Source organism: Vidua chalybeata, chromosome 13 (genome assembly GCF_026979565.1).
Source record: "Vidua chalybeata isolate OUT-0048 chromosome 13, bVidCha1 merged haplotype, whole genome shotgun sequence".
Taxonomy (NCBI): Eukaryota; Metazoa; Chordata; class Aves; order Passeriformes; family Viduidae; genus Vidua; species Vidua chalybeata.
In genome coordinates this window covers 19484498-19504942 of record NC_071542.1, presented here as the reverse complement: position 1 = coordinate 19504942, position 20445 = coordinate 19484498, and the positions used below count along the sequence as shown (strand labels likewise).

The 20445-nt window shown below is 43.3% G+C and overlaps 1 protein-coding gene across 3 annotated transcripts in view; it reads right to left on the bottom strand.

Moving 5' to 3' along the window:
- The window catches only part of MAP2K5 (mitogen-activated protein kinase kinase 5), a 153232-nt gene that overhangs the window by 120852 nt on the left and 11935 nt on the right, over positions 1–20445 (bottom strand). For 2 of the 3 annotated variants that reach the window (XM_053954859.1, XM_053954860.1), the window contains exons 3-6: positions 18822–18889; positions 13336–13405; positions 5219–5259; positions 4452–4519 (exon numbers count right to left, since the gene is read on the bottom strand). In XM_053954859.1, coding sequence (XP_053810834.1) covers positions 4452–4519; positions 5219–5259; positions 13336–13405; positions 18822–18889 — 247 coding nt within the window. Of the gene's footprint in view, positions 1–4451; positions 4520–5218; positions 5260–13335; positions 13406–18821; positions 18951–20445 lie in introns of all 3 variants that reach the window. The other variant, XM_053954863.1, reaches the window with a different exon arrangement.

Sequence of the window (20445 nt, the reverse complement as noted above, 5' to 3'; positions counted from 1 at the left end):
TAAATAAAATTAAATATAAAATTAAATAAAATAATAAAATTAAATTAAATTAAATAATAAATAAAATAAAATAAAATAATAAATAAAAAATATATATATAAAATTAAAAGAATAAATATAATAAAATAAAATAATAAATAAAATAAAAATATATAAAATTAAAAGAATAAATAAAAAAATAAATAAAATAATAAATAAAATAAAATAAGATAAAATAAAATAAAATAATGAAATAAAATAAATAAAATAAAAAAATTAAATTTAAAAATAAATAAAATAAAATAATAAATAATAAATAAAATAAAATAATAAAATAAAATAAAATAAAAAAAATAATAGAATAAATAAAAGAAATAAGATAAAATAAGATAAAATTTTAAAACCCAACGTATTTTTCACCTCACAGCTGGTTTAGACACCCAAGTGCACAACCTGGTGAGACACAACCTATTGCTCAGCAGCTCCGAGAGGGAAATTTAAAATAAATTCACACCCGACATCTCACGTGTCGGGTGTTTCAAAAAGTCACAGCAGGACGAGGCTCGCTGCCAGTTCTCACGTGCCACATCTGCTTCTGGAGCCCCCAGGGAGGATTCCAGGAACGGCTGTGGCTCCCAGCTCCAGGGATGTCACCTCCTCCGGGAGCCCAGCCCGGAGCACAATTCCTGATTTAGGAGCTCAGGCCGTGCCCAAATCCCCGAGGGCAGCCCATGGCACCCATTCCAGGGCAGTTTGCTGAATTCCCCTGGCTTTTCCAGGAGAATCCACTCCCAAACCCAACCAACCAAACTCAGTTTAATTTCCTCCCTTGGCTTTTCCAGGAGAATCCACTCCCAAACCAACAAAACCAAACTCACTTTCATTTCTTCCCTTGCTTTTCCAGGAGAATCCACTCCCAAACCAAACCAACCAAACTCACTTTCATTTCTTCCCTTGCCTTTTCCAGGAGAATCCACTCCCAAACCAACAGAACCAAACTCACTTTCATTTCTTCCCTTGCTTTTCCAGGAGAATCCACTCCCAAACCAAAACAACAAAACTCACTTTCATTTCTTCCCTTGCCTTTTCCAGGAGAATCCACTCCCAAACCCAACCAACAAAACTCAGTTTAATTTCTTCCAAATTAAAGTGGAAGACTTCCAAACTTGCTTGGAAGTTTTCTTCCAAGAAAACTTCACCGAACCCCAACTCTGAGCTTGGTGAGTTAAAGGGTGAAACCTTTAATGCCCTAAAACTCCTTCAGAAACTCACAAAATCCTGTTTTTTTTTTTTCCCCCCTCCTTTTCCTGACAAACTCTGTTCCTCGGAGCTTCAACACAACAAACTGCCAGGGCAGCAACGTCTGCAAAACTTTATCTCAAAGGGACGTTCTGCTCTTATTACTGGAGTTTAAAAAAAAAAAAAAAAAAAAAAAAAAAGTACAAAATAATATATTCTTGAAAGGGCTGTGCACGTGTCTTGATCACAGATCATTATTAACAGGAACAGTGAAAACACAGATTTCATATTTGGTGGCTTTGTTCTTTAATAGGCCTCTTGTTCCCACGACTGCTTTAAAGAAAAATTAAGTTTTCCAAGGAAACATAAGTTGATCTTGTCATCTTTCATGACTAACAATTTGTGAACATGAAACAAAGAGAGAGACTTTCAATTACTTCAAAAACAAAACTCCCGGTGCAGAAGGTTTTGGAAGAGGAATGGCAATTAACCACCAGATAAGGTGACAAGAATCTTCTAGAAGCTTCATTTTCGACGCGCTTGAAGAAGGAGCTCAAAGTACAGGAGGGACTGAAAGGCAAGCACGCAGCAGTGACAGAAAAATCAGCTTTATTTAGCTCAGCCTGGGGGGACTGCAGAGCACACGGATATTCACATTTATCTCCTTTTCATTTAAGAGTTTTGGGATGGGATCCTTCCCCCAGCGATGGGGCAAACTTTGCCAGGATGGGATTTTTTAATTGTTTTTTTTTTTTTTTTTTTTTTAATCTCCACAATTACAGAGCCACCAAAGGGAGAAGCAAACTGGGTTTACTGGTTTTTTGTTTTTTTTTTTTTTTTTCTGGATGGGGTTTCCAGTGGTTTCCATCTGTGGTAATTCACCTTTTTCATCTTCACAACATTCCTTTTTTTTCTTTTTCTCAGGGAGAAAAGGGAACAGGATGCTGGTGCATGGATAAATGGAATATTGGGTGCTTATAACAATAATTTAGGTTGAAAGGAGCCTCCAGAGAATTCTATTCCCATGGCTCAGATATGCTCTTGGAGGAAGAGGATGGAGCCAGACCCTCCTTGTTTCTTTTTAAGGTTTTTTGGTAGTTTTTTACCATGACTTCCTGTAGCAATTCATGTAATAAAAATGAGTTTATCCTCCAGCATTTGAAAAAAAAATCTCTAGGGAAAAAAAAAAAAAAAAAAAAAAAAGAGAAGGAGTTCTCTTGCATTTTAAGGCCTTAATATGAGTTTTTAAATTAAAGTTGGAATGTAAAAATCAAGATAAGGGGGATGGACTCCAAAACTTTGCTGGAACTGGAGGAAACAGGCACTTAAGCTGGAAAGATTTTTAAAAAAAAAATCCTACCCCACACGAATAAACCTAAATAAGTTTATTATTTAGGCTGTTTATTGGTACAAACCTATGAATGGGGCATCAAAGTTTGAAATCAAGGAATCCTGGAATGAACACAGAGCTGAACACTCAGACCCTGACTGGGGCAGCCAAAGGAGCTCAGAGATCCTGGAGGACAGAGCCACCTGAAACCCCCAGGAAACCCTAATTTCTTCTTGAAACCCCCAGCAAACTCTCGTTTTTCCCTGGAATTCCCACCAATCCCTCATTTCTGCAGCAGCAAACACTCATTTCTTCCTGAAACCCCCAGCAAACCCTCGTTTTTCCCTGGAATTCCCACCAATCCCTCATTTCTGCAGCAGCAAACCCTCATTTCTCCCTGAAACCCCCTGCAAACCCTCATTTCTCTACAGCAAACCCTGATTTTTTCCTGAAACCCCCAGCAAACCATCATTTCTCCCTGAAACACTCATCAAACCCTAATTTGTCCTTGAAACTCCCATCAAACCCTCATTTTTCCCTGGAATTCCCACCAATCCCTCATTTCTGCAGCAGCAAACCCTGATTTCTCCCTGAAACCCCCTGCAAACCCTCATTTCTCTACAGCAAACCCTATTTTTTTCCTGAAACCCCCAGCAAACCCTGATTTTTTCCTGAAACCCACAGCAAACCCTCATTTCTCCAGCAGCAAACCCTCATTTCTCCCTGAAACACCCATCAAACCCTCATTTTTCCCTGGAATTCCCACCAATCCCTCCTTTCTGCAGCAGCAAACCCTGATTTCCTCTTGAAACACCCAGCAAATCCTTATTGCTCCAGAAGCAAACTCTAATTTCTCTCTGAAACACCCAGCAAACTCCAATTTCTCCAGCAGCAAACCCTCATTTCTCCCTGAAACTCCCATCAAACCCTCGTTTTTCCCTGGAATTCCCACCAATCCCTCATTTCTCCAGCAGCAAACCCTGATTTCTTCTTGGGCTGCATAGAACACCCGTTTCCCCCTGGAATTCTCACCAACCCCTCATTTCTCCCTGAAACATCCACCAAACCCTAATTTCTCCCTGGAATTCCCACCAATCCCTCATTTCTCCAGCAGCAAACCCATGGGGAGCAGCCCCAGCAGCCCCAACCCAACGCCTCCCACCACAACTCCACCAACCCTCCCACCAAAATTCCACCTTACCACAACTCCAACCACCTTCCCACCAAAATTCCACCTTACCACAACTCCAACCACCTTCCCACCAAAATTCCAACCACCTCCCCAACACAACTCCACCAACCCTCCCACCACAACTCCACCTTACCACAATTCCAACAACCCTCCCACCAAAATTCCAACCACCCTCCCACTAAAATTCCAACCTCCCTCCCACCAAAATTCCACCTTCCCACCACAACTCCAACCACCCTCCCACCGAAATTCCAACAACCTTCCCACAAAAATTCCAACCACCTTCCCACCAAAATTCCAACAACCCTCCCACCACAACTCCAACCACCCTCCCACCGAAATTCCAACAACCTTCCCACAAAAATTCCAACCACCTTCCCACCAAAATTTCAACAACCCTCCCACCACAACTCCAACCACCCTCCCACCAAAATTCCAACCTTCCCACAAAAATTCCAACCACCTTCCCACCAAAATTCCAACCACCTTCCCACCAAAATTCCAACCACCCTCCCACCCACAACTCCAGCTTCCCACCACAACCCCCAACAACCTTCCCATCAGAATTCCACCAACCCTCCCACCACAATTCCACCTCCCCACCACAGAACCCACTCCAGCCCGGCTCTCCTGGACCCAGGCACGCCCGGGGCTCCGTTTTGGGTTCAAAAAGGGGGAATTTGGGGAAGGAAAGGAGGAAGAGGCTCTTACCTATTGCTGGGCAGGGCCTCGGAGGCGGCCGAGGCGCCGCTGCCGGCGGCTCCCGCCCGCGTGTTCACCTGCGGGCAGGGAGAGGAGCCTGATCAGAGCCCTGCTCAGAGGACACCCTGCTAATTAACCTGTAATTTGCCACGGATTCCTCATTTCGCTGGCAAGGTTAATTAGCTGGTTGCTAGGCATGGATGTAGGTTAGCGGGCGACGCAATCCCGGGGCCGCGGCGCGCTCGGGGCTTAAATAAACGCGCCGGGAAAGGCGAGAAATTCACCATTTGTTCTCCTTTTAAACACTCAAAAAAATCACTCAAAGCCTTTCTGGTCTTCTCCGTGCGGTTGCAGGAGCAGTAAGGAATCAAAAAAATCTAAAATAATTCCATTCCACGATGGGATAAATGACTGAAATGGCAGCAGTGAGGTGGGGGTTTAAAAGCTTTGAAGCAGTGGCAGACAGCAGTTGATAAATGAACTACTAAAATTTAAGAACATGATTAGCAGAGGTGAAAAACAAAAAAGGCAAACCCACTATTTATTAAAACCACATCTATAAATATAGATATCACAGCCAACATTTCGCAGATGAATCCTTCTCCCACCCTCGCCAAAGGAAAAAAAAAAAAAAAATCCAGAATAATAATAATAATAAAAAAAAAAATCTGCTTGTCAGAGCTCAAGAAAGTGCAGTTTTATTTGACATTTCAATAAGTGGAACACAGCATTACAAATCCATCTAACTTTGCTGAAACAATTATTGAAATTCGTACCTTGAGGCCATGTATGTTCCGTTTCCCAGGAGGTTTGCAGGCTGAAACAGTAATTGACTAAATTGTAGAACACATCAGGGCCATTTACAAATTTGCTCAAAATGAATCTTTTCAAAAGAAATGAGGGTGACACCAAAATTAGCAGAGAGAAATGATTGAAAAGTGCCTGGCGAGACCCAGAGTGGGAATTACAGCCCAGGATTTTTAACTTGCAGGAGTGAGCATTTATAAATGCTAAGAGCTTCCTGACACGGTGTAATAGAAATTCTAATTTCTGCTCCAAACACGCCACAATCCTGAGAACCTTTGGCTCAAACAAGGGGATTTTTTTTGGTAATTCAGATTCCAACCTCGTGGCGCCGTGTTTTCACACGCTGGGGTTGTTTTGGTTTTTTTTTTTTTTTTTTTTTTTCCCCCCTGGAATTTCACAGGAATATTTGCAATCCAATATTTTGGGGTTTTTAGGGAATTGGCTGCGTCAGGAATTGGTCATTTTGGCAGAGGCACTTTGGGGGAAATGGGGGAGAAATGGGGGAGAAATGGGGGAGAAACGGGGGAGAAACGGGGGAGAAACGGGGGAGAAACGGGGGAGAAACGGGGGAGAAACGGGGGAGAAATGGGGGAGAAATGGGGGAGAAACGGGGGAGAAACGGGGGAAAAACATGGGCGGGGGGAAACCCCAAACCTGGGGGGAAACCTTGGCAGGGGTAACAGCAGAGAGCCTCCAAAAGGTAAATACTGAATAAATAAAAGGGAAATACTGAATAAATAAAGGGAAATATTGAATAAATAAAAGGGAAATACTGAATAAATAAAGGGAAATATTGAATAAATAAAAGGGAAATACTGAATAAATAAAAGGGAAATACTGAATAAATAAAAGGGAAATACTGAATAAATAAAAGGGAAATACTGAATAAATAAAAGAAAATATGGGGAAAAGCATCTGGGAAACCTGGGGGAAAACAACTGGGGGAGAAACCATGGGTAAAAACCCAAATCTGGGGGGAAAATCCCAAACCTGGGGGGAAAAACCCAAACCTGGGGCAACAACAGAGCCTTCAAAAAGTAAATACTGAATAAATGAAGGGTAAATATGGGGGGAAAACATGGGGAAAAACAAACAAGGGGGAAAAACCACGGCAGGGGTAACAGCAGTGAGCCCCTCTGGTAAATACTGCATGAATAAAAGGGAAATACCGAATAAATAAAAGGGAAATACTGAGTAAATAAAAGGGAAATACTGCATAAATAAAAGGGAAATACTGCATAAGTAAAAGGGAAATACTGAATAAGTAAAAGGGAAATACTGCATAAGTAAAAGGGAAATACTGAATAAGTAAAAGGGAAATACTTAATAAATAAAAGGGAAATTGCATAAATAAAAGGGAAATTGCATAAGTAATAGGGAAATACTGCATGAATAAAAGGGAAATACTGAGTAAATAAAAGGGAAATTACATAAATAAAAGGGAAATACTGAATAAGTAAAAGGGAAATACTGCATAAATAAAAGGGAAATACTGAGTAAATAAAAGGGAAATTGCATAAGTAAAAGGGAAATTGCAAAAGGAAAAGGGAAATACTGAATAAGTAAAAGGGAAATACTGCATAAATAAAAGGGAAATACTGAATAAGTAAAAGGGAAATTGCATGAATAAAAGGGAAATAGTGCATAAATAAAAGGGAAATTGCATAAGTAAAAGGGAAATTGCAAAAGTAAAAGGGAAATTGCAAAAGTAAAAGGGAAATTGCAAAAGTAAAAGGGAAATTGCAAAAGTAAAAGGGAAATACTGAGTAAATAAAAGGGAAATTGCATAAGTAATAGGGAAATACTGCACGAATAAAAGGGAAATACTGAGTAAATAAAAGGGAAATTGCATAAATAAAAGGGAAATTGCATGAATAAAAGGGAAATACTGAATAAGTAAAAGGAAAATTGCATAAGTAAAAGGGAAATAGTGCATAAATAAAAGGGAAATACTGAATAAGTAAAAGGGAAATTGCATGAATAAAAGGGAAATACTGAATAAGTAAAAGGGAAATAGCATAAATAAAAGGGAAATTGCATGAATAAAAGGGAAATACTGAATAAGTAAAAGGAAAATTGCATAAGTAAAGGGGAAATTGCAAAAGTAAAAGGGAAATACTGCATAAATAAAAGGGAAATACTGAATAAGTAAAAGGGAAATTGCATGAATAAAAGGGAAATTGCATGAATAAAAGGGAAATACTGAATAAGTAAAAGGAAAATTGCATAAGTAAAAGGGAAATTGCATGAATAAAAGGGAAATACTGAATAAGTAAAAGGAAAATTGCATAAGTAAAAGGGAAATTGCATGAATAAAAGGGAAATACTGAATAAGTAAAAGGGAAATTGCATGAATAAAAGGGAAATACTGAATAAGTAAAAGGGAAATTGCATGAATAAAAGGGAAATACTGAATAAGTAAAAGGGAAATTGCATGAATAAAAGGGAAGCCGTGCATGAATGCCACAGGGAGTGTCCCTTTTTGGGGACAGGGAGCCCAGGCTGGCCCTGGCTGGCGGTGCCGGGCTCAGAGGGATCAGCAGCAGGACAAAGCCTTTTCCTGGGCTGTGTCCCGGGGAGCAGTGCCAGCCCCCGGGCAGGGACGAGCTCCTGGAAGGTTTTTTTTTTGGGGAGTGGGAGCCCCAGAGCGCCGTGCCCCACCGCGCTGTGTTAAAGGGGCTGTCGCTGCTGAGTGACGGCAGAAATCTGATTTTTTTTTTTTCCCCCTCCCTCCCGTTTGTGACAGCAGGAAGCAGAAGTGTTTAGGAGGCAGAAGGACGCAGGGGATGGTTATTAAACACAGCACTGAGGGCCACGTGCCTTTCAACAGCAGCAAAAATCACCACGTGCACCCTCAGGGGGCAAATATTACGTATTAAAAACAAAAAAAAAAAACCAACCTAAATTATAAATTATAAACACATATAAGCCCATTCGGGCTTGCCAATAGGTTAAAATTGACATTTTTGAACAAGATGTTCAATCAATAATGATTTTTTGTTTTTTTATGGTGTGTATTTGGATGCTGTGCTCAGCTTGCATTCCACAAATAGGATGTAAATAACATGGGTAAAAAGATAAATACATATAAATATCTATAAATACATATAAATATATATATATATATATGTAGATATATAAAAATTATGTAGATATATAAAAAATATATATGTAGATATATAAAAAACATATATGTAGATATATAAAAACATATATGTACATATATAAAAACATATATGTAGATATATAAAAAATATATATGTAGACATATAAAAATTATATATGTAGACATATATAAAAATATATATGTAGACATATATAAAAATATATATGTAGATATATATAAAAATATATGTAGATATATTAAAAAATATATGTAGATATATATAAAAATATATGTAAAATTAAATAAAAATATATTAAAACTTATTTAAAATATATTTAAAATATATAGATATATATTTGAAATATATATAGATATACATAAATATATACAAATGTATCTACAAAAATACATAGATATCTATTAAAATATATCTATTAAAAATATATAGAAATATATATTTATAATTTATACAGATATATGTAAATATATATAGATGTAAATATAAAAATACATAGATATATAGAGAAATATGTAGATATATAAAAATATATTACTTTATAGATATCAATATATGTAGATATAAAAATATATTGATATACACATACATATTAAAATATAGAGAGAGATATATAAAATATATATAGATATATATGTGTGTACACATTTTTTATATGTACACCACATACAGATGTTTATTTTTAATATAAAATCCCCCTCTGGCTCTTACTACCTAAACAGCAATAATAATAATAAAAATAATGAAATAATATTTTAATAATAAAAATAATAAACCTATTAAAAAATAGAGAAAATAGCAATTGTTTCCCCCTTAAAGACATTTTTATTATGCAATAAATAAAGCACAGCCCACAGGTTGGCACATGGAAATTTACTCCTGACAGGATTCTTATGGAACACAGGAGTTTTTTTTTTTTTTTTTGGGAGCAGGAACTGAGGCTTCCTCAGAAGTTAGAGAGGCAGGAAAGGAAAAGAATTCAAAAAGGAATCTCTTAAGAGGGGAAAAGTGGAAATTAGAGGCAGAAAAGCTGAAGGTGCTGCTGGGGCTTTCAAGGGGGAACGTGGAGGGGCACGGGAGGAAAGGGCTGACAAAATTTGGGATGTTCATTAGGGAGGCAGGACAAGGAGACAGGAATAAAAAATAAATTAAAAAAAAAATTAAAAATAGGGAGAGAGAGCGAGAAGAGGAAAAAAAAAAGAGCAGGGAAGGAAAAAAAAAAGAGCAGGGAAGGAAAAAAAAAGAGCAGGGAAGAAAAAAAAAAGAGCAGGGAAGACAAAAAAAAGAGCAGGGAAGAAAAAAAAAAAGAGCAGGGAAGCACATTTTATTTTGTTGGATGTTTCAGAGGAGCTGCAGAGCTCAGGGTTGGGACTGGGGAGGTCTGAAAGCTCTAACACAGGAAAAAAAAAAGGGTTTTAAGGAGGTGGTTTGGGAAGATGAAACAAAAACGGAGCTCTGGAGCAATGCAGAGGGAGTGGGAAGGAGAAATGCCAGCAGAGAGGCAGAGCTGAGGCAGGGCTGAGAATCTGGAGGGGATTGAAGCTGGGGCAGAGCTGAGACAATTCCCAATTCTGTGCAGGCAGAGAGCACCAGGAGGGAGCAGCAGGAACGGGAATTGCCCTGGCTGGTCCTTCAGGAATGAGCCAAAAGGAGAATCCAGGAGAATGTTGAATATAAAAAAAAAAAAAATTAAAGCCAGGGTGGGTCAGGTGTGAGCAGCTGCTGCCAGCACTCCCTGGGACTGGGTGTTCACAGGAAAATGCAAAGATCTAAAGGAAAACTCCAGGATTTTCCAGCTTGCTCGGATCATCCAGTTCCTCTGAGGCTCAAGAGGAGGATCCAAGGAATCCTCAGAGCCCTTCCAGGACCTGGAGGGGCTCCAGGAGAGCTGGGGAGGGGCTGGGGACAAGGCATGGAGGGACAGGACCCAGGGAATGGCTTCAAGTTGGAAAATGGGACATTTGGGTGGGATATTGGGAATTAGGAATTGTTCCCTGGGAGAGTGGGATGGGGCTGGGATGGAATTCCCAGAGCAGCTGTGGCTGCCCCTGGATCCCTGGCAGTGCCCAAGGCCAGGCTGGACAGGGCTTGGAGCAGCCTGGGATAGGGAAAGGTGTCCCTGATCATGGGATGGGAATGGAATCCATGGGATGGGATCCATGGGATGGGATGGGATTAGGATGGGATGGGATTAGGATGGGATGGGATGGGAATGGAATCCATGGGATGGGATCCATGGGATGGGATGGGATTAGGATGGGATGGGATTAGGATGGGATGGGATGGGAATGGAATCCATGGGATGGGATCCATGGGATGGGATCCATGGGATGGGATGGGATTGGGATGGGATGGAATCCATGGGATGGGAATGGAATCCATGGGATGGGATGGGATGGAATCCATGGGATGGGATGGAATCCATGGGATGGGATGGGATGGAATCCATGGGATGGGATGGGATCCATGGGATGGGATGGGATCCATGGGATGGGATGGGATGGGATTAGGATGGGATGGGATCCATGGGATGGGAATGGAATCCATGGGATGGGATGGGATGGGATGGGATGGGATTGGGATCCATGGGATGGGATTGGGATCCATAGGACGGAATCCATGGACGGGATGGGGATGGGATGGGAATCCATGGGATGGGATCCATAGGATGGGATCCATGGAATAGGCTCCATGGGATGGGCTCCACGGGATGGGAATGGAATCCATGGGATGGGATCCATGGGATGGGTTTGGGATGGGCTCCATGGGATCTATGGGATCCATGAGATGGGATTTCAAGTCCTTCCCACCCAAACCACTCCAGGATTCCATGATCCATGCCTGGGAAGAGGCAGGAGACCCCTCCCTCTCCCTGCCCTGAGGGGGTCACAGCTCCCACACCTCTCAACCAGACCCTGCCAGCCCCAGCCAGACAAACCCAATTTTCCACAAAACCCAATTTTCCAAACTGCTGTCCCTTTTCCACAGGAATCCCACCCAGCCTCCTTTGGAGACCTCGTTAGCCCGTGTTGGAGGAGGCTCCTGGTTAATTGCCCAATTCAAACTTGAGAGAGTTGTAAGTAATGCAAGTGTGGAATGTTTAATTGGGAGCCTCACAGTAGGATTATTTGTGTAATATCAGTTAAGTGAGGAGAGTTTAATTTTTAATTATTCCAATTAATTTATTGCTGGGAGATTTACTTGGAGAATTTAAACCTTCTCAGTTCCATCAATTAAGAGCCAGAGATCCAGAGCCTGGCTACTGAGATCTGAATGAATTATGTAATGCAGGAGGTTGTTTTTTTTTTCTTTTTTTTTTTTTTTTTTTAACCATTCTTGGAGCTCACAGAGAGCACTCCCAAAAAACCTCCCAAGCTGCCTACAGATTTTTTGTCAGCTTGGAGATGACCTATTTTTTAGAGTGCCTCAGCCCACAGAATTGATTACCTCTCTCCCTGTTCAGGAGAATTATTGAAGTGCTTGTGGATGTTTGGATAGCACTAAATGCCCAAAACTCAGGCAAAAACGTGTCCTGCTGTGACAGGCACGTCCCACAGGGGTGACAGGGGCATTCCCCAGCCTGTCAGGCTGATTAATGACATTAAAACAGCTTTTAAAAGCCCAATTTTCATAAGTATCCAAGTCTCCAGTTATTCATCTGCTTTGCTTGGAAAGAACCATCACCAATGAGTTCTTTTAAATGTACTTAAATATGTACTCTGCAAACCTCGTTAGTCTAATTTACTCCAGGAAATTAGCTCTTTTCTATGCAATAAATGCACTTTTCTCCACGCTCCCCACAACAATGAATTCTTCTCTCCAAATTAAGAGGTAAAGACGACGCTCTGTGCATTTAAACCTCCTCAAAAAGAGCCAGGGAGCTCTTCCAGCACCAGATCCTTGGGCTGTTGACTGGTGTGGCAGGCACATCCTTCTCTCCCTCTCAGGATTTTTTCATAGAGGAGCACAGAGAGAAGAAAGAGAAAACAATTTCCATTCCTGCTCCTTGTTTTTCCCGTGTGGAATGTGTTTGGAGAATTGTTTCCCTGGGGTGATTGCTTGGTTGGGTTCTGGTGAGGATTGTTTGGGGCTGGTGGCCAATCCAATCCAACCCAATCCAATCCAACCCAATCCAACCCAATCCAACCCAACCCAACCCAATCCAGCCCACCTGTGGCTGGGCTCTCAGAGAGGGGCACCAGTTGTGAGTGAGTTAGAAAAGTAGGTTTGTAGTGTCAGTATCTCCTTTAAATAGTAAATTAATGTGTTATAGCATAGTTCTAATACAGAAATCATTCAGCCTCCTGAGCTGGAGTCACACATCAGCATTTCCCCCCACTTGTTCACCTGCATTTACAATAAGTTCCCATATTAAGTCATGGCAGTTCCCATATTAAGTCATGGCAGTTCCTGTGCCAGGCACATCCTTCTCTCCCTGTCAGGATTTTTTCATGGAGGAGCACAGAGAGAGAAAGAGAAAACAATTTCTCTTCCTGCTCCTTGTTTTTCCCATGTGGAATGTGCTTGGAGAATTGTTTCCCTGGGGTGATTGCTTGGTTGGGTTCTGGTGAGGATTGTTTGGGGCTGGTGGCCAATCCAATCCATTCCATTCCAATCCAATCCAACCCAATCCAATCCAATCCAACCCAACCCAATCCAACCCAATCCAACCCAACCCAATCCAATCCAACCCAATCCAACCCAATCCAATCCAACCCAACCCAATCCAATCCAACCCAATCCAATCCAACCCACCTGTGGCTGGGCTCTCAGAGATGGGCACCAGTTGTGAGTGAGTTAGAAAAGTAGGTTTGTAGTGTTGGTATTTCCTTTAAATAGTAAATTAATGTGTTCTAGCATAGTTCTAATACAGAAATCATTCAGCCTCTGAGCTGGAGTCACACATCAGCATTTCCCCCCACTTGTTCACCTGTGTTCACAGGCTGGGATTTGCTCAGCATTACCTCGTGGGTAGATCTGGAGAGGCTCTATCAACTGTCCATTCACCTGCTGCTCCATCACGGTGGAGTAATACTGCAAAGAAACCCAAAAAAGCAGATTGCTCAGGCACCCAGGAGTGGTGGAAGCACTGATGGATTCCTTCATTCCGTGTATTTTCACTTTCTCTCTAACGGCCACGGCGCAGATCAGCCCTCGCATGGCTCCTTTCCCTCTGCAGTGCTCCCAAAAAATGGAACTGAAACAGGGAGCTGTGATCTGCTCCCGGCTCGGCAGGGAAACCTGGGAGTGCCCCCGCAGGTGAGGGATGAGATATTTACAGCACGAAATACTTACAGCCAATGCAGCAGCTGCCACAGCTGGAGGAGCCAGGAAAACCAAACATGGCCACGAAGAGTTGGTGCAAACATCCCCCAAATATCCCCCAAATTACCCCAAATATCCCCCAAAACTGTGCAGTTTGAAAAGAACTAGGGAACCCCAAAGGGATCTGGGATTCTGGGATCAGCACAGAGGGATCCCAAAAAAAGTCCCTGCAGACATCCTCAACCCCCACAGGAGCTGCTGGAGGGATCCAGGGGATGTTTATTGGTTAAAAAAAAAGGCTCAAAATGGGCAAAAAGGGAGGGAAAAGGAGCTGAGAACATCAAAACCCAGCAAGATGCTTGGGTTGGGAGAGCTGGGAATGTTCCCCTGGAGAGGGGAAGGATCCAGGAGAGCTGGGAATGTTCCCTGGAGAAGGGAAGGATTCAGGGAAAGCTGGGAATGTTCCCCTGGAGAGGGGAAGGATCCAGGAGAGCTGGGAATGGTCCCTGGAGAGGGGAAGGATCCACAGAGAGCTGGGAATGTTCCCTGGAGAGGGGAAGGATCCACAGAGAGCTGGGAATGTTCCCCTGGAGAGGGGAAGGATCCAGAGTGCTGGGAATGTTCCCTGGAGAGGGGAAGGATTTAGGGAAAGCTGGGAATGTTCCCTAGAGAGGGGAAGGATCCAGGAGAGCTGGGAATGTTCCCCTGGAGAGGGGAAGGATCCAGGAGAGCTGGAAATGGTCCCTGGAGAGGGGAAGGATCCAGGAGAGCTGGGAATGTTCCCCTGGAGAGGGGAAAGATCCAGGAGAGCTGGAAATGGTCCCTGGAGAGGGGAAGGATCCAGGAGAGCTGGGAATGGTCCCTGGAGAGGGGAAGGATCCAGGAGAGCTGGGAATGTTCCCTGGAGAGGGGAAGGATCCAGGAGAGCTGGGAATGTTCCCTAGAGAGGGGAAGGATCCAGGAGAGCTGGGAATGTTCCCCTGGAGAGGGGAAGGATCCAGGAGAGCTGGAAATGGTCCCTGGAGAGGGGAAGGATCCAGGAGAGCTGGGAATGTTCCCCTGGAGAGGGGAAAGATCCAGGAGAGCTGGAAATGGTCCCTGGAGAGGGGAAGGATCCAGGAGAGCTGGGAATGGTCCCTGGAGAGGGGAAGGATCCAGGAGAGCTGGGAATGTTCCCCTGGAGAGGGGAAGGATCCACAGAGAGCTGGGAATGTTCCCTGGAGAGGGGAAGGATCCAGGAGAGCTCAGAGCCCCTAAAGAGCTCCAGGAGAGCTGGAGAGGGACTGGGACATGGGATGGAGGGACAGGACCCAGGGAATGGCTTCAGAGGGGGAAAGGGGAGATTTAGATGGACCTTGGGACGGAATTCCTGGCTGGGCTGGAATTCCCAGAGCAGCTGTGGCTGCCCCTGGATCCCTGGGGTGTCCAAGGCCAGCTGGGAGCTGTCCCTACCCATGGGATGAGCTTTCAGCTCTGGAATTCCCACTTCACCAAGAGAATCCTAGAACCTGCTCCATCCCCACACGCAACAGAAACATTTCTGATCCCCCTCTCTCCCCGGAATAACCAAAATAAACACACCTGAGAGTGCTTCCTGCCCCCCCAAAAATGTAACAGAGGGGCAGAGAGGGAGGGAGGGAGAGGAAAAACCTCTCCATTACTCACCAGTGATGACAAGTAAATGAAATATCAATCATGTAAGCTGTCAACCTTTTGGGACAGCAATAACTGTTAACAAGTAGTCTGGAAAAATTGTCTGAAAATGACTTGTCCTCCACACGCCAGCGCTGGAGGTTTCCATGGAAAATTAAGATGCCAGTGGCTATTTGGAACATTGTTCAGGTATTCTTTTTAATGGGAAATTTGCCACTTATTGATCCAGAGCGTGTAGCCCTTGCTTTCAGAGAGCTGCAAGCAACTTTCCAATCAGTGGCTGTCAAAAAAATTACTGCCTTTTTATACAGATACAAGACAACAGCTCCACGGCCGTCCTTAATTAACTGCACTGCCCAGCACTGAAAAAATCCTGTTTGCCACCCCCCAAAATCGGCCTAATTCAAAGCATTTTTGCATAATCTGAGAGAATTCCAGACCTGAATCAAGTTCTTGTTAAATTTATAAAGCAAAGAACCTAAAGGGAAGATTCAAAATGATTCCAAATATCAAAATGATTCCAAATATCAAAATGATTCCCAATATCAAAAAAAATCCTAAATATCAAAATGATTCCAAATATCAAAATCATACCCAATATAAAAAAAATCCTAAATATCAAAACAAATCCAAATATCAAAATGATTCCAAATATCAAAATGATTCCAAATATAAAAAAAAAACCCCAAATATCAAAAAAACCCCAAATATCAAAATAATCCCAAATAACAAAATAATCCCAAATATCAAAATAACCCCAAATACCAAAATAATCCCAAATAACAAAATAATCCCAAATACCAAAATAATCCCAAATATCAAAATAAATCCTAAATATAAAAAAAACACCAAATATTAAAAAAAACCCAAATATAAAAAAAACCCCAAATATAATAAAAAAACCCCAAATACCAAAATAATCCCAAATAACAAAAAAACCCCAAATATCAAAAAAACCCCAAATACCAAAATAACCCCAAATACCAAAATAACCCCAAATATCAAAATAACCCCAAATACCAAAATAATCCCAAATATCAAAATAATCCCAAATATCAAAATAACCCCAAATATCAAAATAACCCCAAATACCAAAATAACCCCAAATACCAAAATAATCCCAAATATTGTCCCAGTTATAACACGTTCCAAAGCCTCATCTCAGGGAATTCTTTTTTTTCCCTCCTTAAACTGAAATAAATCCACTTTATTTACATTTCAGAGAACACCTGCAGCACATCAAAATCCCCTGAAATACTTTCCCAGCCGGCCAATCCTCCAAATATTTTGTTGCAGGCCTCGAAATGAGCGTTTTTCCTTCCCCAAGATTAGGAAATTAATTCATTTCCTAGGCTCACAACATTTGTTTCCTGGTGAACACACCCCAAAACGAAGCCCACAGGACGTGAGGAAGTTCAACCATCAGTGCAGCACTCAAATAAAAAAACTAGTTCAAAACTGAGGGGAAAAAAAAGAAATTTTTCAGAGAGGAGGAGCTGCTGAAGCAGAACGAAGTCATTTCCAGGCATCCCATAATTTTGCAGGGAAAGCAGAGAGTTGGGCAATCAGAACTCTAATGTACTGAAACTTGAACAGAGAGCTTGGAAGCATAGCAAAAAAAAAAAAAAAAAATTAATCTGGAGGCAGCGCCAGGAAAATTCAGAGTTTTCCACTCTAAAGGCAAAAAAATGGGCGAGATTTCCCCCAGGAAAAGGGAGAAGCACGAGGAATTCTGGGGGGAGGGATGTCCAGGGAGAGCTGGACCCAAAAAGGGAGGGAAAAGGGGATGAGAACGGCAAAATCCCAAAAAAAACCACCTGGGGATGATGCAGGGGCTGGAGTCTCTCTGGGAGAGCTGGGAATGGTCCCTGGAGAGGGGAAAAATCCAGGAAAAGCTGGGAATGTTCCCTGGAGAGGGGAAGGATCCACAGAGAGCTGGGAATGGTCCCTGGAGAGGGGAAGGATCCAGGAGAGCTGGGAATGGTCCCTGGAGAGGGGAAGGATCCAGGGAAAGCTGGGAATGGTCCCTGGAGAGGGGAAGGATCCACAGAGAGCTGGGAATGTTCCCTGGAGAGGGGAAGGATCCACAGAGAGCTGGGAATGTTCCCTGGAGAGGGGAAGGATCCAGAGTGCTGGGAATGTTCCCTGGAGAGGGGAAGGATTTAGGGAAAGCTGGGAATGTTCCCCTGGAGAGGGGAAGGATCCAGAGTGCTGGGAATGTTCCCTGGAGAGGGGAAGGATTTAGGGAAAGCTGGGAATGTTCCCTAGAGAGGGGAAGGATCCAGGAGAGCTGGGAATGTTCCCCTGGAGAGGGGAAAGATCCAGGAGAGCTGGAAATGGTCCCTGGAGAGGGGAAGGATCCAGGAGAGCTGGGAATGGTCCCTGGAGAGGGGAAGGATCCAGGAGAGCTGGGAATGGTCCCTGGAGAGGGGAAGGATCCAGGAGAGCTGGGAATGGTCCCTGGAGAGGGGAAGGATCCAGGGAATCCCTAAAGGTGCTCCAGGAGAGCTGGAGAGGGACAGGACACAGGGAATGGCTGCAAATTGGAAAATGGGACATTTGGGGGGATTTTGGGAAGGAATTCCCGGCTGGGCTGGAATTCCCAGAGCAGCTGTGGCTGCCCCTGGATCCCTGGCATGGATCCCTGGAGCAGCCTGGGACATGGGAGGTGTCCCTGGGTGGGGATTCGGGTCCCTCCCCACCCAAAGCAGTCTGGGATCCTCTGAAGTCCCCCCAAAATCACCTCTGGGTGCTCCCAGACAGGGCCTGGCTCTGCCAGGACATTTAGAGGAATTTTGATCCCCATTTTTTTTACCCTCTTGCTTTTTCATTTCCTTTGAAAAAGGAAATAAAAATAAAAAAAGGATTTTTTATTCCCCCCCTCCCACTATATTCAAATGATTCTGCTGCCATCAGTACCTGCACCCTTCCCCTTCTGCAGGAGATTTATATTTATGGGAGAATATTTATTCATGTTTATGGGGATGCAGACAGATTTCACACACCCCCACCTACACCAAGGCACACACAGCCACATCCATCTCCCCTGGAAAAACACAAAATTCAGCTTTAAATCCTCTATGAACACTGAGCCTGCAGCTACAATGAAACTCCTCTGTTAGGAGGGGTGAAACAGTCTCCAGATGAAAGTAGATTTTGAAAAATTTTTAGAGCCCAGGGGTTCATTTTTAATGAGCCGTTACTTTAAGTACTGCATAAAAAATCCAAGGAATTGATAGTCCATTTAGCCTGCACTATACCTAATGCAAAAGTCATTAAGATGCATTATTCTTAATGTTCATGATATGATCAGTAAGTGAACAAGTCTTTTTTTTTTATTTTTTTTTTTTTATTTTTTAAAGTCGAGCCTGTCCACGGGTCTGGTGTGAAACCACCTCCCTTCCATCCAGGAGATCAAAAATCTGAATTTAACACGGGGATACCGCCCAGCTCAACAGCGTGGGACCAAAAAAAAACAGGGAAAAAAATGAGAAACACGGGGGAAAATGAGGATTTTTTGTAGTGTACTCACATAGGAGAGCATGGCCTTCATCTCCTCATCGCTCCTGACTGTGATCCGATCCCCGTCCTCATCCTCATCTGCCAGAGGAAGGCACCAGGTGAGCAAGGGGAGGACAGTGACAGCTCTGCCAGGCACTGCCTGCACCCACAGCAGCAAAAAAAATGAACAATCTAAAAAGGAAAGGCCAACTGCACAACAGTCTGAAATAATAACGTACAAACTGCGTGTAATCCCCAAGCATTAATTAACAAGAACTGTGGTTTTTGTCTAAAAAGGGGCACAAAGTGCTCAGAACTTCACTGTCACCAGGATTTTTGATACTGCCAGAACCTCTCCTGAAGCTGAGCACCTTCCCCAAGGTGGGATTCCATCCCTAAAACCTTCCCCAAACTGGGATTCCATCCCTAAAACCTTCCCCAAGGTGGGATTCCATCCCTAAAACCTTCCCCAAACTGGGATTCCATCCCTAAAACCTTCCCCAAGCTGGGATTCTCTCCCTAAAATCTCCCCCAAACTGGGATTCCCTCCCTAAAACCTTCCCCAAACTGGGATTCCCTCCCTAAAACCTTCCCCAAACTGGGATTCCATCCCTAAAACCTTCCCCAAACTGGGATTCCCTCCCTAAAACCTTCCCCAAGCTGGGATTCCATCCCTAAAACCTTCCCCAAACTGGGATTCCATCCCTAAAACCTTCCCCAGGCTGGGATTCCATCCCTAAAACCTTCCCCAGGCTGGGATTCCCTCCCTAAAACCTTCCCCAAGGTGGGATTCCATCCCTAAAACCTTCCCCAAGGTGGGATTCTCTCCCTAAAATCTCCCCCAAACTGGGATTCCCTCCCTAAAACCTTCCCCAAACTGGGATTCCCTCCCTAAAACCTTCCCCAAACTGGGATTCCATCCCTAAAACCTTCCCCAAACTGGGATTCCCTCCCTAAAACCTTCCCCAAGCTGGGATTCCCTCCCTAAAACCTTCCCCAAACTGGGATTCCCTCCCTAAAACCTTCCTCAAGGTGGGATTCTCTCCCTAAAACCTTCCCCAAACTGGGATTCCCTCCCTAAAACCTTCCCCAAACTGGGATTCCATCCCTAAAACCTTCCCCAGGCTGGGATTCCCTCCCTAAAACCTTCCCCAAGCTGGGATTCCATCCCTAAAACCTTCCCCAAGCTGGGATTCCCTCCCTAAAACCTTCCCCAAGCTGGGATTCCATCCCTAAAACCTTCCCCAAACTGGGATTCCATCCCTAAAACCTTCCCCAAACTGGGATTCCCTCCCTAAAACCTTCCCCAGGCTGGGATTCCCTCCCTAAAACCTTCCCCAAACTGGGATTCCCTCCCTAAAACCTTCCCCAAACTGGGATTCCATCCCTAAAACCTTCCCCAAACTGGGATTCCATCCCTAAAACCTTCCCCAAACTGGGATTCTCTCCCTAAAACCTTCCCCAAACTGGGATTCCCTCCCTAAAACCTTCCCCAAGCTGGGATTCCCTCCCTAAAACCTTCCCCAAGCTGGGATTCCATCCCTAAAACCTTCCCCAAACTGGGATTCCCTCCCTAAAACCTTCCCCAAACTGGGATTCCCTCCCTAAAACCTTCCCCAAACTGGGATTCCATCCCTAAAACCTTCCCCATTGTG